Source organism: Maniola hyperantus, chromosome 5 (genome assembly GCF_902806685.2).
Source record: "Maniola hyperantus chromosome 5, iAphHyp1.2, whole genome shotgun sequence".
In the NCBI taxonomy this organism is placed as follows: domain Eukaryota; kingdom Metazoa; phylum Arthropoda; class Insecta; order Lepidoptera; family Nymphalidae; genus Maniola; species Maniola hyperantus.
In genome coordinates, this window is record NC_048540.1 from 9,328,615 (window position 1) to 9,350,389 (window position 21,775).

Consider the following 21,775-nt stretch of genomic DNA (forward strand, 5'->3'; position numbering starts at 1 on the left):
TGTATATTAGTAAAATAAAATCTTATAAAGTAACTGAAATGTCTCATTCTATTTTAAAACCTTTCAAGAAACACACGTCACAATGTACTGTTTTATTCATCCATTTACAGCAATCGTAGCTGGTCCAAGTGGTTGTGGAAAGTCAAATTTTGTTACAAATTTCATAAAATATGCAAAAGAAATTTGCAGTAGAGACTTTACTCAAATAACTTGGTGTTATGATGAAATGCAACACTTTACATTTACCAACTGTTAACTATCATCAGGGAATTCCTGATCTTACAATGTTTGATGGTAAAGATGCTCACCTCGTTATAATCGACGATCTTATGAGGGAATCTGATGGTCGTATTGTAGATATTTTCACTAAAGGTAGTCATCACAGAAACTTAAGTGTTTTTTTATATTACTCAAAATTTATTTCATCAGGGAAAAGGTCAAAGAGATATGTCTTTGAATTCAAGTTACATTATTTATTTTAAAAACCCTCGTGATAAAACACAAATACGATACTTGTCGAGACAAGTGTCACCAGAAAATTCAAAATTCATTGAGGATGCCTATAAGGATGCAACGAAACAAGCACATGGATATTTGATGATTGATCTTAAACAAGATACAAATGACATGTGTCGAATTAAATCAAAAATATTTCCCTCCGATGAATATTGCGTAGTATATATTCCAACAAAAGATTATAAATATTTAAAGAATCATCAAATTCCTATCATTTACAAATAATGCCTCGAAGCCTAAAGACACATAAAGAGCTGCTACAAGCGTTGCATACACTTAAACCTAAATATCAAAAAGCATTATTAAAATCGTGTGAAGAAGAAGAGATAAATTGCATTTGTGAATGCATTCACAACGTATTACAAGGTAAAGTTCCATTGGAAGGCAAACAAAAGAAAAAATTAAAAAAATTTAAAAGTATACTTCGCACTTTGGTTAGCAAGGGAAAAAATAAACTAAGAAAAAAGATATTGATCCAAAAAGGAGGAGCATTTTTACCTTTGATTTTGGGTTCTATTTTGAGCGGATTGGTATCAGCATTAGTTTAAAATGGAAAATGCCAAAAAATGTTGCTTGTGAGTCTAGTTTTATAGAAAAACTAAAACACATACCAATACTGAAAATCCTATGTCCCGATTAGATGCAGAAATGCAGAAGATTTTAAATAGTAATATCGAAGATCGTAAAAAATGTATTTTATACCTACAAATTCTACAAAGATACCTACATTTTACCGAAGGAGAACGTCAACCTATAGAATTACCAATTATAACTGACAATATAAATGAAAACAAGAGTTATAAAAATAACGACATAGAAAATAAAAACTTAGTGTCGTTAGAGACATCAACAACTGAAGTGAAAGAAAATAATAATTTAAATAAAATAATGAATCACGTTACACAATAAGTCAATACTAAGTCTTATACCAAAATCATATTTGAAAAAAGGTGAGCTGTTATTAAACTTGATTTCTTTAAGCAAAAACACAATTTATTGGGATGATGATGATGGTACAGTGATAATTAATAAAGAAAAAATTCCTGGAAGTAATATTGTTGATTTAATTAATGATTCATTGAGACCACTAAAAAAAAGTGATCCAATAGGTTGGGAAAGTTTGCCAAGGCATTACATTCAATTAAAATACCACTGACTTACATCGGAAATTCTAAGAGGTCTGATTTTATTCATCAACTTCAGATGAAATCACTCGAAGGGAACTATACCTCTAGTGAAGGAACTTTAAATACCCCACAAGGTAGTAGTGATAAATATAAAAAAAAAATTAAGAACAAAATTGACTGGGAAAAATGGACCCCTTATTAGAAATTAATAATATATATTATGATCCAAAACACCCTGCTGGCTTTAGTAGCATTGATAAATTATCAAAGACCATGAAAGGTAAAATGGCTAAAATGGATGTAAAGAAATGGTTGCAATCACAAGAAACTTACACTCTACATAAACCTGTTCACAGAAAGTTTTCTCGAAACAAATACATATTATCAAATCTAAATGAATTATGGCAAGCTGATCTTAGTGACATGAGAACTTATTCGAAATATAATGATGGTTTTAACTATATATTGTGTGTTATTGATGTCTTTAGTAAATATGCTTATGCTAGGTCGATGAAAAAGAAAAATTCTGAAACAATAATTGAATGTTTTGAAAGTATATTTAATGAATCTAGTGCGACTCCAACACACATACAATCTGATAAAGGTACTGAGTTTGTTTCTAAAGATGTAAAAAATATTTTAAAAGTAAAAATATAAATTATTACACTACAAATAATCCTGATATAAAAGCAAGTATTGTAGAAAGGTTTCAAAGAACTCTAAAATCTAAAATGTGGCGCTATTTCACATATAAAAATACATATAAATACATAGATATTTTACAAGACTTGATATATTCGTATAACCATAGTTTTCATTCTAGTATTAAGATGAGTCCTTGTGATGTTAGTTCTAACAATATAATGACTGTTTGGAGAAATTTATACGATAGAAAAGCAACTAATAAACCATCATCACAAAATTCACTACCCAAATTTCATGTTGGTGATAATGTAAGAATTTCAAAATACAAACACATCTTTCAAAAGGGTTATGAATCTAACTGGAGTGATGAAATATTTATTATATCTTCAATAATAGATAGATCCCCGTATATAGTTTATACATTGAAAGATTTACAAAACGAACCCATAGTTGGAACTTTTTATGAAAAAGAATTACAGAAAGTATATTATGATCCCTCCTCAAGTTATAAAATAGATAAAATCATTAGTTCTCGATACTCTGGCAACAGAAAAGAAGTGTTAGTGAAGTGGAAAGGTTATCCTGATAAATTTAACAGTTGGGTTTTAGAATCTAATTTAAATCAAATATGATAAAGGAAAACTTTTATTTAACTTTACTTAGTAATAGTTCAATGGAATACTTTCCTGAAAACAAAACAACTATGTTTTCAACGAAGTTACCAAAATCCCTTGTATTAGAAGGTGAATGGTTTGTTGGAGTTGTAGAAATTCAATATCCTTGCACCGTATTTACTGTTCAAGAAAATGAAAATGTTATTAACACATCTAAGTGGGTTTTGATGCCTGATGATGAAAAACATTCATTAGTGCACTATAAAGGACGTATTCCTGCTATAAACTATGACAGCATTCAACATGTGATAGCAACTTTAAATAGAAATACTTTTGATGAAATAGTATTTAATTATGATGAAATAACCAAACATGTATCAATATCAATTTTGGATAACTCAATTGACTCACTTAGGTTGTCAACCAAATTATGTTTACAACTTGGATTTGAACCAAACAAAAATCTTATAGTAAATAAAATTGGGACCTATCCTTCTAATTTAAAATTAGGGTTACCATCTCAATTGTTTGTTTATTGTGATATAATAGAACCACAAATTGTGGGAGATGTAATGGCTCCCCTTCTTAGAATTGTACCGTTAGATACAACAGCATATGTATATGGAGCAAATAAAATGCATATTTTCTCACCACCTCACTATTTACCTGTTATGCGGCGTGAGTTTGATACTATTGAAATAGATATAAGGTCAAGCACAGGAAATAAAATCCCATTCCAGTTTGGAACAGTGTGTATTAAACTTCATTTTAGAAAATTATAATGGATTCTTATCGAACCAATATAACATGTCCTTACGAGCAATATTATTCACATCAAGCTGGATCAGGTATTGGAGTAATTTATAAAGGTGTACCATATCAACGTGGTCATGGTATTGGCAGTTTTCTTGGAGGATTGTTTAGGTCTATTTTACCACTACTCTCTAGTGGTGCTCGAGCTATAGGAAAAGAAGTATTAAATACAGGTGTTGGTCTTCTATCGGATATGGTTAGTGCACGACCTATGGAAGATTCTATTAAAACTCGTCTTAAGGAAGCTAGTTCAAACTTAAAAAGAAAAGCTCATGACAAGATAGACAGAATTAATATGTCTGGTTCAGGATATATAACTAAAAGAAAACGCCAATCTTCATTCATTCAACCGCTGACAGCTAAAGTGAAAGCTATTAAAAAATTAAGGCTAAGTCAAAATAAAATAAAAGATATATTCTCTAATTAATTATGTCTTTTTTACATAATCATTCATGTGAGTGTATTAAATCAGAGTTAGATTTATTTGCTTTGCCATCGACACAAACAAGTATAGAAAATGGACTATGGATTCATTACAAACCCATTTCATCCCTTGCTGATGATGGACCTATAGAATTTCAAATACCTGGAACGAGTGATGACTACATAGATTTGTCGCATACGTTGATCCATTTAAAAGCGAAGATAGTGAATCAAGATTTATCAAAACTTAGTTCATCTACAGTTGTAGCTCCAATTAACAATTGGCTACATTCAGTCTTCAGTCAGCTAGATGTATATTTGAATCAAAAACTCATTTCACCGCCAAACAATACGTACGCTTACCGTGCTTATATTGAGACATTATTAAACTATGCACCAGCAGCAAAAGAGTCTCATCTGACTTGCGGTCTTTGGTATGAAGATACTGCAGGAAGTATGGATTCGGTAGATGAAAAAAATACAGGTTTTAGTAAAAGGCAGACTCTTGCAGCCGAAAGCAAAGAAATAGAAATGATTGGACACTTACATGGAGATATATTTAACCAGGAAAAATTTTTGATTAATGGTGTTGAAATGTGTGTTAAATTAATTCGCTCAAGGGAAACTTTCAGTCTTATGGCCTCTTCAACTGATTTAAAACTTAAAGTGTGTATCACAGATGCGACTCTTATAGTTCGACGCGCGCGGATAAATCCAACTGTATTACTTGCACATCAAAAAGTTTTAGCATCTACTACTGCAAAATATCCAATAACTCGAGCGGAAGTTAAAGTTTTAACAATTCCTTCTGGGGTTCAGGGTAAAACGCTCGATAATATTTTTCTTGGTCAAGTTCCTAAAAGATGTATTGTCGGATTTGTTAACAATGCAGCATTTAATGGAACTCTTACGAAAAATCCATTCAACTTTGAAAATTATCATATGAATACATTTAGTTTATATATTGATGGTCAACAAATACCTTCAAAAGCTTTGCAGCCATCATTCGATAATAATACTTTCAGTTCAGCCTATCATACGTTATTCTCAGGGACGGGAATCCATTTTTTAAATGAAGGGAACGGAATATCTAGGGAACAATATGCAAAAGGCTATTGTCTCTTAGCATTTGATTTAACTCCTGATTTATCAGCTCACTCTAGTCATTGGAATCTTATAAAGCACGGTAGTGTTAGGCTAGAAGTTCGATTTGATACAGCTATCCCTGAAACCATTAACTGTATCGTATACGCAGAGTTTGATAATGTTATTGAAATTGATAAAAATCGTAATGTAAGCGTGGACTATAGCAGTTAAGAAACCTAGTTTTGTAAATAGATTAAGTTATAATTTACATTAATATTGAGGTTTGTAATAAAACACTGATAAAAGAAATATTTTTTATTTTATTTTAAGTTATCAACCATTATTTATAATATGATGTGTAGTGAAAGCCAGTGGTTAAGACGTCCACCTCCTAATCGGAGGTCAAGGGTTCGATCCCGGGCATGCACCTGTAACTTTTCAGAGTCATGTGCGTTTTAAGTAATTAAATAAGTGTGTGAAGTCTACCAATCCGCACTTGGCCAGCGTGGTAGACTATGACCAAAAACCCTTTTCATTCGGAGAGGAGACCCGTGCTCTGTAGTGAGCCGGCGATGGGTTGATGATGATGATGATATATAATATATCTGAAATAACATGGTCTTACTTTCCATTCCTTTATGATCCTCTGCAACGATAAGATCAGTAGTATTGAAGTAATATGAATACAATTGAGATAAAGACATATTTAAGAAGAATCCACCCAAGTCTTCAAGACAATGTGTATGCTGCTAACCGATTACCGATTTATGTTGGAACACCAGCCTATTTAATCAGCAATTTAGACCCCGATTACAAACCAGGGTCCCATTGGATAGCCATGTATATAGATATAAATGGTGTTGGACAATATTTTGATTCATTTGGACGACCACCAATTAAATATCATAAGCAGTTCCTGGAAAGAAATACAAGAATGTGGCATTTCAATACAAGGAGGATTCAAAATGATTATACAGCAGTTTGCGGCGAATATTGTATAATGTATTTGTATTTCATGTTTACGGGCTACTATAGAAGTTCAGATTTTTTAGATTTATTCAATAAAAATACGCTAGAGAATGATATGTTCTTGTTAGAATTATTTAAATCAATATTTGGAAGCCAATAAACAGTACTTATGAGAGAGAGATAAGACTTTCCTTTGTAATTCCTTTGAAATGAAGCAGCGAGTGTGGGAACAATAGAGGGTGATTAGTAGGTCATTAGCAAGTAGATAACGAACTAGGGATTAATTTTGACGAAAAGCTAACTTTTAAACGGTTAGAGATACGAAGACGGGAGTGAGCGCAAACGATTCAGCGCACCCCAAAACCTTTTTTTTTTTTTTTTTTTTTTTTAGATTTCGAAGTTGACCGACCGGCGGAGGGGGCCGAGGTTGGGAGGGGGCCCAGGAGGTGGGCCAGAACCGGCGAATCCCCTACTACTTATTTGTATGGTAGCTTATGACATAATATGACGTAGATATTTTTTATATCCGTATTTCCTCCACTAAACGGGATTCGGCGAAAAACTGTTCCTTCAAGATATCCTAATGGGACCAGCCGTAACTCGTAAGCCCGATCCGCAATAAAAATAACAGAACCAATTCGTGACTGTTAAGAGCTTAATCAGCTGTAAATCTCTTCGTTATTTTAAAATACTGATGGTAAGTACCAGTTCATTATCCTACATTTTAATGAACTGGTTTTTAAAATCTGTTCATTAGTTTGACTTATGTATGTTGTCATTCTGTCGAAATTGGTAATTGATTTTTCAGCTACTTGCAGTTGTGTGAAATTTTGCAAATAAAATGGTTTGGATGATAATTAGATGACTATGGAGTATATAAAAATATTGAGTGTCGCTAATGATGAGGTTGGAGGGAGAGATTTGGGCTGTGCTCAAAAAGGTATTTACAACAGTACCACACATGTTAAAAAAAAATTTGTGTCCCCCATTTGCTTTAACGAGTGACACCCCCCCCCCCACACAAATTAGTTTTTAATAATTTTTTTAATGCTATTTTCGGCTGTGTTATTTTGTATAATATTAGAACGCCTAAATGGTATGCTGTGGCGAACTATCCAACTACATCTCAGATCAAAAAATCAAGACATTGATTAGATAAGGCTAGCTTTGTTTTATTGTAACATAGACGTTGATTTACATGTTATTTGTAATTTTAAAGTATAAATGTGCATTAATTCAGAAGTTATAAGGTTCAGAGTTCAGACAGGTGGACGAACAGACAATCAGACGCATAGGTGCACCCAAGTAGAATGGGAAACGTCGTTTCGCTCGTGCAAATTAAGTACTTCATCGATAATAGATATTTAGAGCCTCAATAGCTCAATCGGTAAAGGAGTGGACTGAAAACCAAAAGGTCGATGGTTCAAACCTCGCCCGTTGCACTATAATTGTCGTACCTACTCCTAGCATAAGCCTGACGCTTAGTTGGAGAGGAAAGGGGAATATTAGTCATTTAACATGGCTAATATTCTTTAAAAAAAAAGATCTTTTTAGTTTATCTAAGATCTGCATACAAATGGCAACATAAACTATACAAAATATGCATTTTCATCCATTCGAAAAGTTCACCGGTCATGTATTTTATGCCTTTGGAAAAATTAATAAAAAAATATTATTATCTCGGCTGCATTCTCTGCTATGTTTTATCATATTTATTATCTTAATTTTATTATTCAATATTAGTTTCATATATACCTATTTCAATTTCATTGCTAGGTATACATAATGACAATGGATTTGCATGTTCTTACAATAAAAAAAAATCAACTATAATATATACCTACCTAAGGTTTAATAATTAAAAATTTAGTAATTGTTTGACTTTTTCAACCTGGATGTTGTTTCTATAAAATTAGTAAGAGCTTTCTAAAATGATTGGGTTGAGTAACTAATTTCTCATCAATGAACTTTCATTATTATAAATTAAGTACCTAAATGTAACCTTTATTTTTTTAAATGGACGTTTCCCCGATGTGAAGTACCCTATAGGTTTTCTTGACAGACACGACGGACAGACAGACAACAAAGTGATTCTATAAGGGTTTCTTTTTTCATTTTGAGGTACGGAACCCTAAAAACTACTTCTGTCATCCATCAACGTACTATCCACCCCGATAATACCTACGTTGACGGATGACAGAAGTGAGTGGAAGAAGAAGACATGTATTGTGGTGCCAAATCCACTTAGCATGGTAAGGAAGATGACATAATAAGTATGTGGGTACTTTCCTATATTATGTTGCTGATATCACTGAGCACTTTACTTACCTACTTACCTCATAATAAGTATACTATACTACTACTAAAATGTACAGGTAAAGCCCTTGCTTTACCTGTACATTCTATTTAAAAACAGATTTTTATTTATTTTTATCTATAATAGTTTTTGATTTATCGTAAATGTCTTGGTATTATTTACGTAGGGAAAAAGATATGGACGCCTGTAATGTCTTTAATGCAATATTTCATTGCAACGAAATTAATCCGTATATATAGACAAGAACATAATCAAGAGACAATACAATATAAGATAAGAGTAATAATTATTTCAGTCAGCTCCAGCACAGTTCACTCTAGTTCCAGTCCTTGAGAATCTATGATTTAAAGAATCAATTTAGTATTTGAATATTCATAGTTACCTACTTTTACATTTTTATCTAAAAATATGTTTCTTAAAATCATTTTATTAACATTATGAATGTCTCATTGTAATGTAGGAAAAATATTATTTTCTACTTCATTACCTTACCAAATTGGCGTAACGTTGTTATTTTACGAGTAGGATTCTTTCCTACTTTTTATAAACTAAAGACAAGCTGTACAAGAACATTAATTTTATTTAACAAAATGGTGGCTGTGAGTATAACTCATTATATTGATTAATGAGGCGAAGATAATCTAACTAAACCTCCTAGTTCCTAGGTACTTCTTACTAAGTAATACTTTAATTACAAAAGTGTGTCTGTCTGTCTGTCTGCTAGCCTTTCATGGCCCAACAGTTTAACCGATTTTGATGAAAGATACAGAGTTAGCTTACATCCCGGGGAAAGGACATAGGCTACTTTTTATCTCGAAAAATTCCCCCCCGGTGACGCTGTAGCGGCCAATAGGGCCTACGCAGCATAGTCAATCCGAAACAACACACACAAAAATCGAAAAATTAAAGAGTTCCGACGAGATTTAAAAAACCTATAAATGTACGACGCTGCCTAACGAAGCTGCGGCTGAATGATAGATTATTTCAGAATACATAAATTATTCTTTGATAAGAGTTATCGTAAAGTATTAGAAAGACCAACTATCGTAAAGTATTAGAAATACCTACTGCATTTTGTTTTGTGAACTTGATTTTTCAGATGTCTGGGCTCCTTATTACTGTTTTAATAACGTTTCATGAAAATGTGAAAGCAGATACAACTATTGGAAGCAGAAACAAATTTTTATCTTTGAAGCCAAGGTAAGACAATAAAGAGTAAGTAATTTTTTATATTGAGGCCAAAAGGTAATATATTTATTTGGGCACTTGTCTCGTGCTAATCTAAATGCAATAAGAAATAATGTACAGGCTAAAATAATGTGGGAGTATTTAAATTGCATGCAACTCTGAACTGATAGGGTGTTACCTACTTTCCAAGCTTTATCGTACTAGATTTATGTTTATAAGTAATATTTATGAACAATAATTAAAATTGAAAGTGACTGTGAATTTTAACTTTTGCTGGTGCTTTTACTACTACTTATTGAAATAAAATAAAGTAAGACCTGACCCCTAAGACACGTGATTTTAGGGGTTGAGTTTAGGGGTCAGGATTCCAGGGAAATTTTCTGTACTGAGTTATTAAATAAAGTAAATAAAATGATTTTGATGAACGGTACAGAGATAGGTTACAACCCGTTAACGGTTGTACATTTATTTTTATTCTCGACACAAAAAATAATTCCCACGCCTTTCTAACTATTTTTATTTCTTATTTTTTTCTTCTTATAAAGAATATTAGCCATGTTAAATGGCATGTATAATGGCATGTTATTCCCCTTTTCTCTCCAATTAAGCGTCAGGCTTGTGCTAGGAGTAGGTACGACAATAGTGTAACGGGCGGGGTTTGAACCGTCGACCTTTCGGTTTTCAGTCCACTCCTATACCGGTTGAGCTATTGAGGCTCTATAGAGATAGCTTGCGACAGGGAGACGAACTTAGGCTACGTTTTATACCAGAAAACTGAAGGGTTCCCATATGATTTTTTAAAATCTAAATCCACGCGGTTGAATCACAGATCGTCTAGTCTTATCAGTACTTTTAATTTAAGTGTAAGTATAAAAATAAATGTTCTTAAAAATAAAATATACTTAATTTCAATCATTTCAGCAACGTTTCCATAGATAAAATGGTTAATACAACTAAAACTACCGTCCATGTCAACGCAAAACGCAAAGCAGTCTTGATTTTGCATAGCGATCCTGCTCTAAGGTCTGAAGACAAGAAAGTAACAAGCTTATATTACGAAGATTATGACGAAAAAGGTAACGTACTAAACACTATGTGGATGTATAACCTTCAGGATGTGGCAGAGTTTTTCAGAATTTTCTTAGACACTGAGATCTGCTATGGACGTTGTGATAAATAAACTTACTTATTTACAATCGTAGATTATATTTTTCTGAGGAAAACTTTCCAGAAGAAGTCTAACATGGACAGAACAATTGGATTTGCTGTAGTTGAGTCAATTAAATAGAAATGGGCATTATTGCTACTTTAAAATAATTTGCATCCGAAAATCCTATCCATACTAATATTATAAATGCGAAAGTGTGTCTGTCTGTCTGTCTGTCTGTCTGCTAGCTTTTCACGGCTTAACCGTTCAACCGATTTTGACGAATTTTGGTACAGGGATAGCTTGCATCCCGGGGAAGGACATAGGCTAATTTTTATTACTAAAAATTGCTACGGAAAATTGAAGAGTTCCCACAGGATTTTTAAAAACCTAAATGCACGCGGACGAAGTCGCAGGCATCATCTAGTTACTAAATAAATGTTTATTTTCACAGTAATTTCAAAAGCGGTTTTTTGCGGAAAGTGATTTTTCATTTTTTGCACTACGCGATTCCGTGACACGCGGCCAACGGTATTTATTGCTTTACTTCCATTATGAATTTTTATGAGGTCGATTTCTTTGTCGTCAATATTTGCCGCTGCAGTCTGCCGTCGCCGCGAGGCACGGAATCACGCCTTAGGGATAAGGAATTTATGCCAACACGAGACGGGCATGAGCCTTGCCAGGCGCGGATTCAAAACATCACGAACACATTTTATATGAATCAGTTTATGCTTCACCGTGCCGTGTCCGTGCAGGGAAGCATAAACTGCTTCATATAAAATGTTCATAATGTTTTGAATCCGTGCCTCGTACGTGGCATGGCCCGCGCCTGCGTGTTGGCATAAATCATCCCTTAGTCGTTTGCTACATTAATGTAACTACCTTGGAATTACGATCAAGTTCAATAGCACTGATATTTTACTGTTGGGTTTTCACGGAAAGTGAGTTTTGACTCTAACAACTGCTTGCTACATTAATTTAACAAGGTGTTTTTCTCTTTCTCTACAATAATAATATAGGGAATGGGCATTTCTGCATGCGCTAAATCCTAGTTGATACTACTTAGTAGGTATCACAATGACATCTTGTAAATTGGATGGATATTAGAAAGTGTGGTTCGGCCTCGATGTTCAGTTTTGGCGTCGAGCAAGGCAATACTTCCTCCTTCCTTCTTTCCCGCATATAGCGCAGAGAAGTAATGCTCCTCGCACCGTATGTATGCGGTAATAGATAGATAGTATTATTTTAGCCGGTGCAGTGCTTGATAGCAGATAGGATTTCTTCTTCTTCGACCTAGTGCTGTCCCACTAAATGGGAAAGCTTTTCAATCTTAAATAAAAATATTTTTCATTTATGGTCAGTCCTCTTCAGAAAGAAAATATTTAATTTAAAGCTCTGATGGGGCTGCACCGATTCTGTAGTGCATTAGGGATGTTTGCTGACGACAGAATTAGACTGCTTTTTTGCAGTCAAGTGAAAATCTCTGGTACGCAGGCTGCATGCCAACAGAGTCAAGCATGATACCCACCAGGTCTGCTGTTGTGTGAACTGTTACCTGCCGCTGCCTCAAGGTTTCAGCTGGTGTAGAGACTGTACATTTGTGGTATTTGTCATTATTTACTATATGTACATAGGTAGGGAATTTCCAGCATGCGTTGCAATGCTTTCTTTATTTTAACGTTTCGTGCGCCAGCTACGTACGAGTATTGTACAGAAAAGTGCTAAAAGTAATCTTACAAATATGTAGTTTCAACGCATGCAATCAATCAGAGACAAATACTAATTTTTACATGTAAGAAAATATTATAGTAATATTCGTCAAATGAGCCATATTTTATTACTTGAAATAAAATTCCATTTATTTATTGTTTTAATAAGTTTAATGTTAGACTGATCTCAACGACACGTTAAAGTGCGTCCAGCGGGGCGATTCGCTAACTCAGTGTCTAACACTGAGTGATAGCCACCTTGCTCATTTGACATTAGTTGGTTTTACATTGCTGCTTCTTTGAGTGATATTAAAATGTTTTTTCGTAGAAAACCTTTGATGGATTCAAAATAAATGTCAAATGAGCTCGGTGGCTATCAATCATCGTTGAACACTGAGTTAGCAAATCACCCGGTTATATTATAACATAACGTTATGTTATAGGTAAATAATATGATTGTGTGATTACTAGCATTTGAAGCTACATGAACAGGTAGGTATATTAAAACAATTTTTGTAACTTACCAATAATTGTCGATACTTGTTATAATAATATGACAAATATTAAGATAGTAGGTGTGTTACATAATAATATGTTACATGAATTGGACCCAACTTTAATAACGGTAGAAAAACAAAAAGTAATTATCAGTATGATTTCATCGAAGCTTATTTTGATATTTTTATCCTTATCATACAAATACAATTTATGTACATACATCGCTCAAGCCTCCTTACCGTTATCCGCAAATGATACTTGTAATAAGTGCTTATGAGAAAAATAAATGACTAAAGTTGTGTACTTACAATATTAACTATGTAATTTGTGCTAAGTATAACTAGGTACTTATCTATAAATTCGCGCGTCGCGCCACTCGCTCATTAGGAGGGGCTTATCAGTAGCATGCTTATACAAACGTAGTTTGGTTCTCATTCGAATATTAACAAATTAAACTCAATGAAATTTTCTAGAAACATTTTAGAAACAAATACCTATCCGTGGCAGATTTCCGTAAAAACGTTTTTTGAACACCGCGCGCTCAAAGATTTGTATGTAAAACATTGAGGTCATATTACTTTACAACTACTACCCGTGCGCGATAAGTTGAGACTCGCCTGGAATGCAACCCTGCGCCCGCTTCCCCTGCAACTTCTCCTCAAGCTCCCGTATTGTACTGTAGACAACGCCATTTTTTTAACATCTTAGTCTCGTACTTGCTTACGTCATGCAACGACGACGCGCTCTGATTTTTGTCTACAGTACAACCACGCGTCTTTGGCGTCAGCGCCCCCCAGGTCCCAACGTATTGCGCACGGGTAGTACACATTTTTACAAAAATCCGAAAAGCACAAAATAATACAGTTGATTTCTACAACATTTTTTTTCACTGAGTTTGATTGCTAATGAAAGTGCGGGGGCTGTGCGAGTGTGTGGAGTGTCCCCACCCCGATTGCTATCTCGATCTGTCGCGGACTATTGTAAGCATCACCGTTATTATGTTTACTACATTAAACGGTGTCATCTCTGGGAAATCCCCTAAACTTTGGAAAACAAAACTACTTATAAAGACGTCGTTTAAAAACTAGGGATTCCCTCTGGAGAGGGAACAGTTGTATTTACCCCATTGTACAGTTGTTTCAAATTATAATATCACGATTCACGATCGACCCGCCCCGGCTTCATACGAATAGCTAAAGTATCCATAGATTTTAGTTTCGTTTTTCAATTATTATTGGTCTACATAAACCTGTGACATATTATACTATAAGAGTTAGGTCAACTTTACAATACATTGCTTTCACGTGATTTTCACGTAAGTAACCGGTTTGAGCATTATACAGACGAAATGCCTATTGTATAGAAGCAGGCGTTACTTTGCGGAAATCCATGATATACAAAGAACCAAAAGCTTACTTTGCTTTTATCCGCTGAAACAGAACTGTATCGTGCAACATGCAGCATGCGATATGCACCGTCCGCCCTCCCACTGCTCAATATACAGGACAAGCCAGCCCCCAAGCAAGCAATACGCACCACCACCACGCAACACCGGACAAAACCACACACCACACACTCGACGCACGTTTCGCTCCGACACTGGAGCATCCTCTGGAGATGTAGAACTTACAGTTAAGCTTACAAAGCAGTGGTTCTTTATTATATCAAGAAAAGATCTCAGGGGGCTGGATTTTTGCAAACTTGATTGACACTTATTATCATCACAGTTTGGCCACGATCATTCTAAATTATACCTACATCTCGCAGAATCAGTCTATTCATTGTTTACAACCGAATGAAAACCCCTATAGTGGTTATTGTGATTAGCGCGCAACGACTGACAAACTCAGCACAGGCTTTTTTTAAATGTAATGATAATAAGTAGGTATTATTGGAATTTATTTTGTTTTATTATTTTAAACGTTACCTACTTACTTATTAATTATCTTAGACTAAAAACAGTTGTAAATAGGTAATAAATTAATTTAAGTCACATCTACTACTGATAAACTCTTTTATTAATTTTAACAATTTTGAATTTTTCTTAAGCTATTTAATATTATTTATTTTTCCGCACTATCCGCGCTCCCTAAAAGCCTTTCTCCAAAGGTTGTCTGAGAGATTGCTTTAGCAGAGACACATCTTTTTCTCACCCTTTTGTACGCATACATTTTTTCTTCCTAGGTAGTAATGTACCTAGTTTCTTTGTTTAAGTAGGTAGGTCTACCTTTTTTTATTTTACCTTATCTTATAATTCCCGATAATACTTTTTATCCATTATTAACAGAACTTAAAGTTTTACATATCTCCACTGTATGTAATAACCTTTCTAAACTAGCGGCACGCTATGATGGCCGGTTTGACGTTTGTCCGCTCATGAAGTTCCGTATTAATTGATAACGACTTTGAAGGAAATAATTGTATTACTTTATTGACGATAGTGATGTGCAGAGATTCATAAATTTTATCGAATGTAGTTTTAGGTTTAGGACTCAAAATTTATTTATTAAATTGATTTCTTAAATGTATACAAGTGTAGAAAAATCAGTTTGCACCATTTAAGGGGTGAATGTACTTGTGAATATGAACAATTTTCACTATGTGGACAAACCTCTGAAATCGCAAAAAAATATCAATAAATTTTTAAAAATGGAATCTAATACGATCGTCACATAGGATCGCTGGCTAGCACAACTACTACCTCCGGCAAACTCGCGTCAATGCTCAATGCAAAACAAAGCAGTTTCGAATTGACGTTGCTTCGAAAAGTATAAACTGTCAGTGCAATGCGATTGTGATATAGTTTTGACCTGGCTTTGGATTTCAAATATTGATACTGCATTACTGTTGACCCTTGCTCGTTAATTTGGACTCTGTTCAAGCCCTTTGTTGTGGATTTCGTCGATATGACCGAACGTACGCAGAGAACTGTTCTAAATAGTCAGACACGTGAGTTCCTAATACGCCTTCGTAACTATTTCGATCGTGAAGCTCAAAATGGAGGGCCAATTTTACCTATAACGTCAGTGGTTGAACGCGTAGCTGATGCGCTTAATATTGGACAACGAACTGTTAGACGGATAACTAAAAAAAAATATGGCGAGACTGGCACAGAAGAAAATAAACTTCACACACCAAAAAAGAGAAAACGAGCAAAACCAGTCGTAGGCATCGATAGCTTTGATGCCGATGCTATCCGAAGACATGTTTACGGCTACTATTTACAGAAGGAGTATCCAACAAGAAAAAAGTTGGTGCATTCACTGAAGGAAGCTGGATTATTCTTCGGTGGGGAAAGTTCTTTAACGAAGATTTTGAAGACCATTGGATTTCGATACAAAAAATGTAACAAACGCAAAATATTGATGGAAAGATTTGATATAGCGATGGCAAGGTATACTTTTTTACGGCAAGTGAAAGAAATCAAAAATTGGCAAAATGTTGTGTTCTTGGATGAAACATGGCTTAATGCTAACCATACTGTAGGCCGTTCTTGGAACGATGACACAGCAGCATCTACTTCCAAAGTTCCTGTAGGAAAAGGATCGCGACTTATAATTTGTCACGCCGGAACCATCAACGGGTTTGTCGAAGGTTCTCTCATGGCTTTTGCGTCAAAAACCACTGGAGACTATCATGAAGACATGAATGGAGAAAAGTTTACTGAATGGTTTACCTCAATGTTGTGTAGCCTCCCTGAACCATCTATTATAATTATGGACAACGCCCCATACCACTCGATGCAAATTGACAAGCCACCTGCCCAATCCCAAAAGAAAGCTGATATCGTCGCATGGCTTCGTAAAAATGGCGTAGATGCAAACATGAATATGTTAAAAGCGGAATTAGTACGTCTTTTAAAAGAAAACAAACCAACCAAGATCCGATACGTCATTGACGAAATAGCATTAGAACATGGGCACAGAGTTATACGGTTACCGCCTTACCATTGTGAGTATAATGCGATTGAGTTGGTGTGGGCTCAAATTAAGGGATATGCTGCAAGACACAATACAGAACCCCCATTTACCACAAAAAAAATGCTAAAATTATTAGAAGAAGCTTGTGAACATGTGACTAAAGGAGACTGGGAAAAGGTTGTGAATAGAACTGTTAAATTAATAAGGGAAGATTATGAAAGAGATGTGAAAATAGATAATATTATAGAAAACGAACATATAATTATTAATGTATGTGATGATAGCAGTGACGACAGTGAAAATAGTAGTATGGACGAATCTGATTAATTATGGCCTTTTGTGGCACCTTTTTCGGTATCTTTTGTATTCATATGTTTCTTGTGTGCATATAAAGTATGTATATTCATTTTCGTTCAAATATTCAGTTCGTTCAAATAAATTAAATAAACATATACATTTTTGTTTTATTAAACCTATTTAATCAGGTACAAAAACAAAACTTAATTGTTTTTTGTTCGAGAATAAATTGACATTCCACATCACTATTGTAATGTGTCAAACCGGCCATCATAGCGTGCCGCTAGTGTAAAATAAAAACAGCATAATTTAATACTGTTTACAATCAACACGTGATTAAAGTTATTTTGTTATAACAAAGCTAAGTTAGATAAGTATACCTAAATAAGATTTCTCTAACCAAATTTCTTGATTGAATATTTACATCAAATAACCTAGAAGTCCTCATCCAAGAAGTGTTGCAACAACTTGGGGCGGTACAGCGACTCTATTTGAAAGTTCATCAAGCTGAAATAAAATATTAGGAATTGTGATAACATTATCTTCTTCTAAATATATAAAAGCGAAATACCACTCACTGACTGACTGACTAATCACGAAATCTCAGGAACTATAAAGCCTACAAACTTGAAATTTAGAAGGTAGGTTCTTTCTAGGACGTAGGTGTCAGCTAAGAAACGGTTTGGAAGGTTGTATGAAGGTCCTATGTTTTTAAAGTTAGAGGCATGAAAATCGACATTTAGGCTATTAGTTTTAAATAATAAAATTCTGTATGAGTCAATTTGGGAAATTCCCCCCTTAAGGGTGGTAAAATAAGGGGGAAAATTTTTAGAGAAAAGTTTTAACTATTGTTATTTTTACTTGAAATTTGAAAAGTAGGTTCTTTCTAGGGGGTAAGTATCAGATAAGAAAGGATGTAACTAAATTCTCCCCCTAAGGGGGTGAAAGCGGGGGGGTCGAAGGTTGTTTGAAAGTCCTATGTTTTTGAAGTTACAGACATGAAAATCGACATTTAGGTTATTAGCTTTAATTAATAAAAATCTGTATAATTCAATTTGGGAAATTCTCCTTTAAGGGTGGTAAAATAGGGGGGATAATTTTAAATACACATCAAAAATTGCGAACCGGCAGGAATCGAACCCGCGTCTCCTGGGATCGCGCCTGGGATTCCTGCCGGTTCGCAATTTTTGATGTGTATTTAAAATTATTTAGAAATTTCCTTCAAGTGTAGGTGAAACACTATAAAAATTATAAAAATATAGGGGGGATAAGTTTTAACTATTGTTATTTTTACTTAAAATTTGAAACGTAGGTTCTTTCTAGGGGGTAGGTATCAGATAAGAAAGGGTCTAACTAAATTCTCCCCCTGAGGGGGTTTAGTGGGGGTTGAAAAGTTATATGAAAATACTATAATTTTGAAGTTAGAGATATGAAAATTGGCATTTAGGTATTTAGGTAGGATAATGAAATAACCAGTCACCACCCCAATTACCATCTCGACCTGTCGCGTACTATACATCATTAGGTCAATCTCAGTCTATTTGAAGCTAAACCAATTGATAAAGAAGTGACAAGTAGCGAAAAGTGGAGTCAATCTAAGTAAAAATGCAGTTATAGTTAGACGCTGATGAGTTTCTTGCTGGTTTTTCTTGCTAGGTCCCAGAATTAGATCCGCTTCAACAAGAAGTAATTATATCTAAGAGTACAAATGAATTCTAGGCAGTGATTAGGTACGCCGTACGTAACTTTCCTTTCAAAATGAAGTAAGTATCCAGATAAATGATTAATTATTATTGATAACCATTAAACCAAGTTTTGATCTGACTTATTTATGTTTATAATATAATTAAATGATGCCCGCAACTTCATCTGCTGGGATTTAGGTTTTTAAAAATCCTGTGGGAACACTTAGATTTTCTGCGATAAAAAACTTATGGCCTTCCTCGGGATGCAAGGTATCTCTATACCAAATTTTGTCAAAATCGGTTATGGATTCGACGTGACCAGCTAGCAAACAGACAAACTTTCGCATTTGTATTAGTATAGATTATTATTATTTCAAAAAATATGGATTAGTTTATTTCTATTTTAGTTTATTTACCTCTGTCGTATATTCAGTAGAATCAGTTGTAAACTCTGTTGTTATTTCAGTACTTGTTAAAGTTTCAGTTTCATAGTTGTTATTATCACAGTTGCACACAGCTTTATAAGTAGCATGGTTAACATACAGATCAGTTGCCCGATTATTGCTTTCAATTACATTATTTGGAGTCACAGACGAAAACTTTCCAATATTTTTATTTGTAAAGATGTTCCATTGCGAATTAATAGCTTCCTCGTTAGATCTATATTGTTTTTCATAGTTTCCCTTTGATTCCTCTGCATTATATCTACGTAACTGCCATGGGTGCAGAGATTTTGGGACCAAATCTATATTACTTCGCTCCGTATTATGCATATTACGGATTCTGCTTTGAAGATCTGAAAATGGAGACAACCTGAGAAAAATTTTGCTGATTCAAAATTGTTCATTAAATTATTATTGATAAAATACTTTATTAATATTTACAATCTATTAAATCCATAATTGGGAGAAACTGATTTTGCTGTTTTTGTAAAATAGTTTAGCCCAAGAGAAAAAAAATCATCTGATGTTTCTGCTGGATAACATGATGTTTCTCTGATAAGTAATATTCCAAAGCCTAGAAGGATTACCTGTGAATATCAAATTCTAACATGAGAAAAAACATTATGCAAACATAAAAACCTAATAAGTACGTACTTATTGTACATTGTAAATACCTAGATACATGGCGTTCTTACACAAAATGATGACAGTTTTAGGAACTTTAACCCTAAAAGCTGTTTCATTCCTTTAGACTCTAAATGATAATATGATGGAAATATCTATAAAGAATTTCTTTTCATAGTAATTTTAAGTCAATGTATTATAAGAACTACTTATATTCGATTAGTTCATTTTAAAAAGGCTAGGGAAGAATTAATGTGCAGAAGGATTTGGAAAACTTCAACCATTGTGTGAATAAAAGAAAGGTATCACTACCACAGCAATAAGAAATACGATTCAGAAAGAATGCTTACCTTATTGCTTATTTGGCGTATCATGATTTGTGATTGATACTTATAAAACAAAATTTATTTCCTCGAGGCTTTGTCAATACGTTTCATTTGGTTATGTTATTGTTGTTAACCTTGGTATTATTATAATTATATTTTTTATTAAAATATACTATCACAGTTCACTCGGAAACGTTTTAACTGGTCGCGTTCGTTGAAAAATATGAATTTGTCTAAGTCTTGATCTCTGAGGTTCTCGGAATGAATTACGAGACTTTAGAGTTCCTTATCTACTTCCTTTCAACTTAATTGTAGTATTAGTTTTGATAATATGGAATACATTATTTACCAGTTATCTACATGAAGTTTACCAAAATAATTTTAGGATGTATAACGTATGTGTCACCGATTTTAGGATTCTTTAGTAAAACAAAGAAGCCTCATAGTCAAGGCCGGCACGGATCAGTTTTGCCAGTAGTACGAGATTCCAGTTTGGTGCCTTCAAAGGAGGACTAGAGTCCTGCAATATTATGCAATTTTTAAGCAAAATGATAAGCACGAGCCGACGTTTTTTGATGTTTTTAGAAAAAAATGATTGTACCTACTATGACTAAAGCGGAAATTACAATGATTTCATCTTTAAAAAATCAAACGTAATGGGTGAAAATATTTTTTTTATCAAGATTGGCCGGATGTGACGGGCACATGTTTTGATTTTTATGCAGAATAAAAGTAAATGTGAGCTTTCCAGAAATTATAAATATTTTTTTTTTAAATTATTTTAGCAAGATAGCCAAAGGGAGCGCATTTTTGAGCTCTCATAATGATGGCGCCCAGTATGGCACCATTCCTGGGCCAACCAACCGACCATGCTTATAGTTTCATCCAGTCCGACTGTACGTTTGTGTGTTTAAATTTTCTACAATAGAATACTGTTATCGATGCGACACGGACGACGGACGTATCTATATATTGATTTTGCAAAAAAATCAGGATGGTACCTACTTCCTGAAAAACAAGAGTAAAAAACAAAACTTTGGCTTACTTTTAGAGTGGTATCTCATTAAAGAAGTAATTATAATCGTTATGAGGAGTTTTTAACAGTTATTTGTTAGGTGATAAGTTCTACAAGTTGAAAGTTCCTGCCCTCCTAAACTTTAAAATTCCAGGATAATAATCATGAAGCATGAAAACAAAATTGTGAGACTAATAATATTACTATAGTCGACTAACATCAACATCAACATCGCGCTCGGTGTGATGTGAATTTCGAACAAACTGAATAGAAGGAGAAAAAATTTACAACAAAAATAAATTTGTTTCTGATTAATAACATTATTCTTCTTTTTGGTTTACTGTAAGACTGTTTTGGCTACGGGACGGGGACTAAATTACCAGTTATTACCCTTGTAGCACTCATGTCCG

At 34.0% G+C, this 21,775-nt stretch overlaps 2 protein-coding genes across 5 annotated transcripts in view; both read right to left on the reverse strand.

Annotated features, from left to right (window-relative positions):
- Positions 1-21,775, reverse strand: part of LOC117982554 (endocuticle structural glycoprotein ABD-5-like) — a 116,807-nt gene that overhangs the window by 89,233 nt on the left and 5,799 nt on the right. The gene's annotated exons all lie outside the window — the stretch shown is intronic.
- LOC117982139 (uncharacterized) lies at positions 12,762-20,644 on the reverse strand. Of its 4 annotated transcripts, none has more exons than XR_011236725.1 (5): positions 20,375-20,644; positions 19,842-19,987; positions 19,374-19,770; positions 17,653-17,779; positions 12,762-15,380 (listed from the first exon to the last, which is right to left on the reverse strand). XR_011236725.1 is itself a non-coding variant. In XM_034968432.2 (4 exons), the coding sequence occupies exons 2-4, from the start codon at positions 19,855-19,857 to the stop codon at positions 17,717-17,719; spliced, it is 459 nt and encodes a 152-aa protein (XP_034824323.1). In that variant the 5' UTR covers positions 19,858-19,987; positions 20,375-20,586; the 3' UTR covers positions 17,394-17,716. The 4 variants fall into 4 exon arrangements, 2 of the variants coding, with proteins under 2 accessions (XP_034824323.1, XP_034824324.2); XR_011236724.1 differs by having other exon boundaries at positions 12,762-15,384; XM_034968432.2 differs by lacking the exon at positions 12,762-15,380 and having other exon boundaries at positions 17,394-17,779; positions 19,374-19,753; positions 20,375-20,586.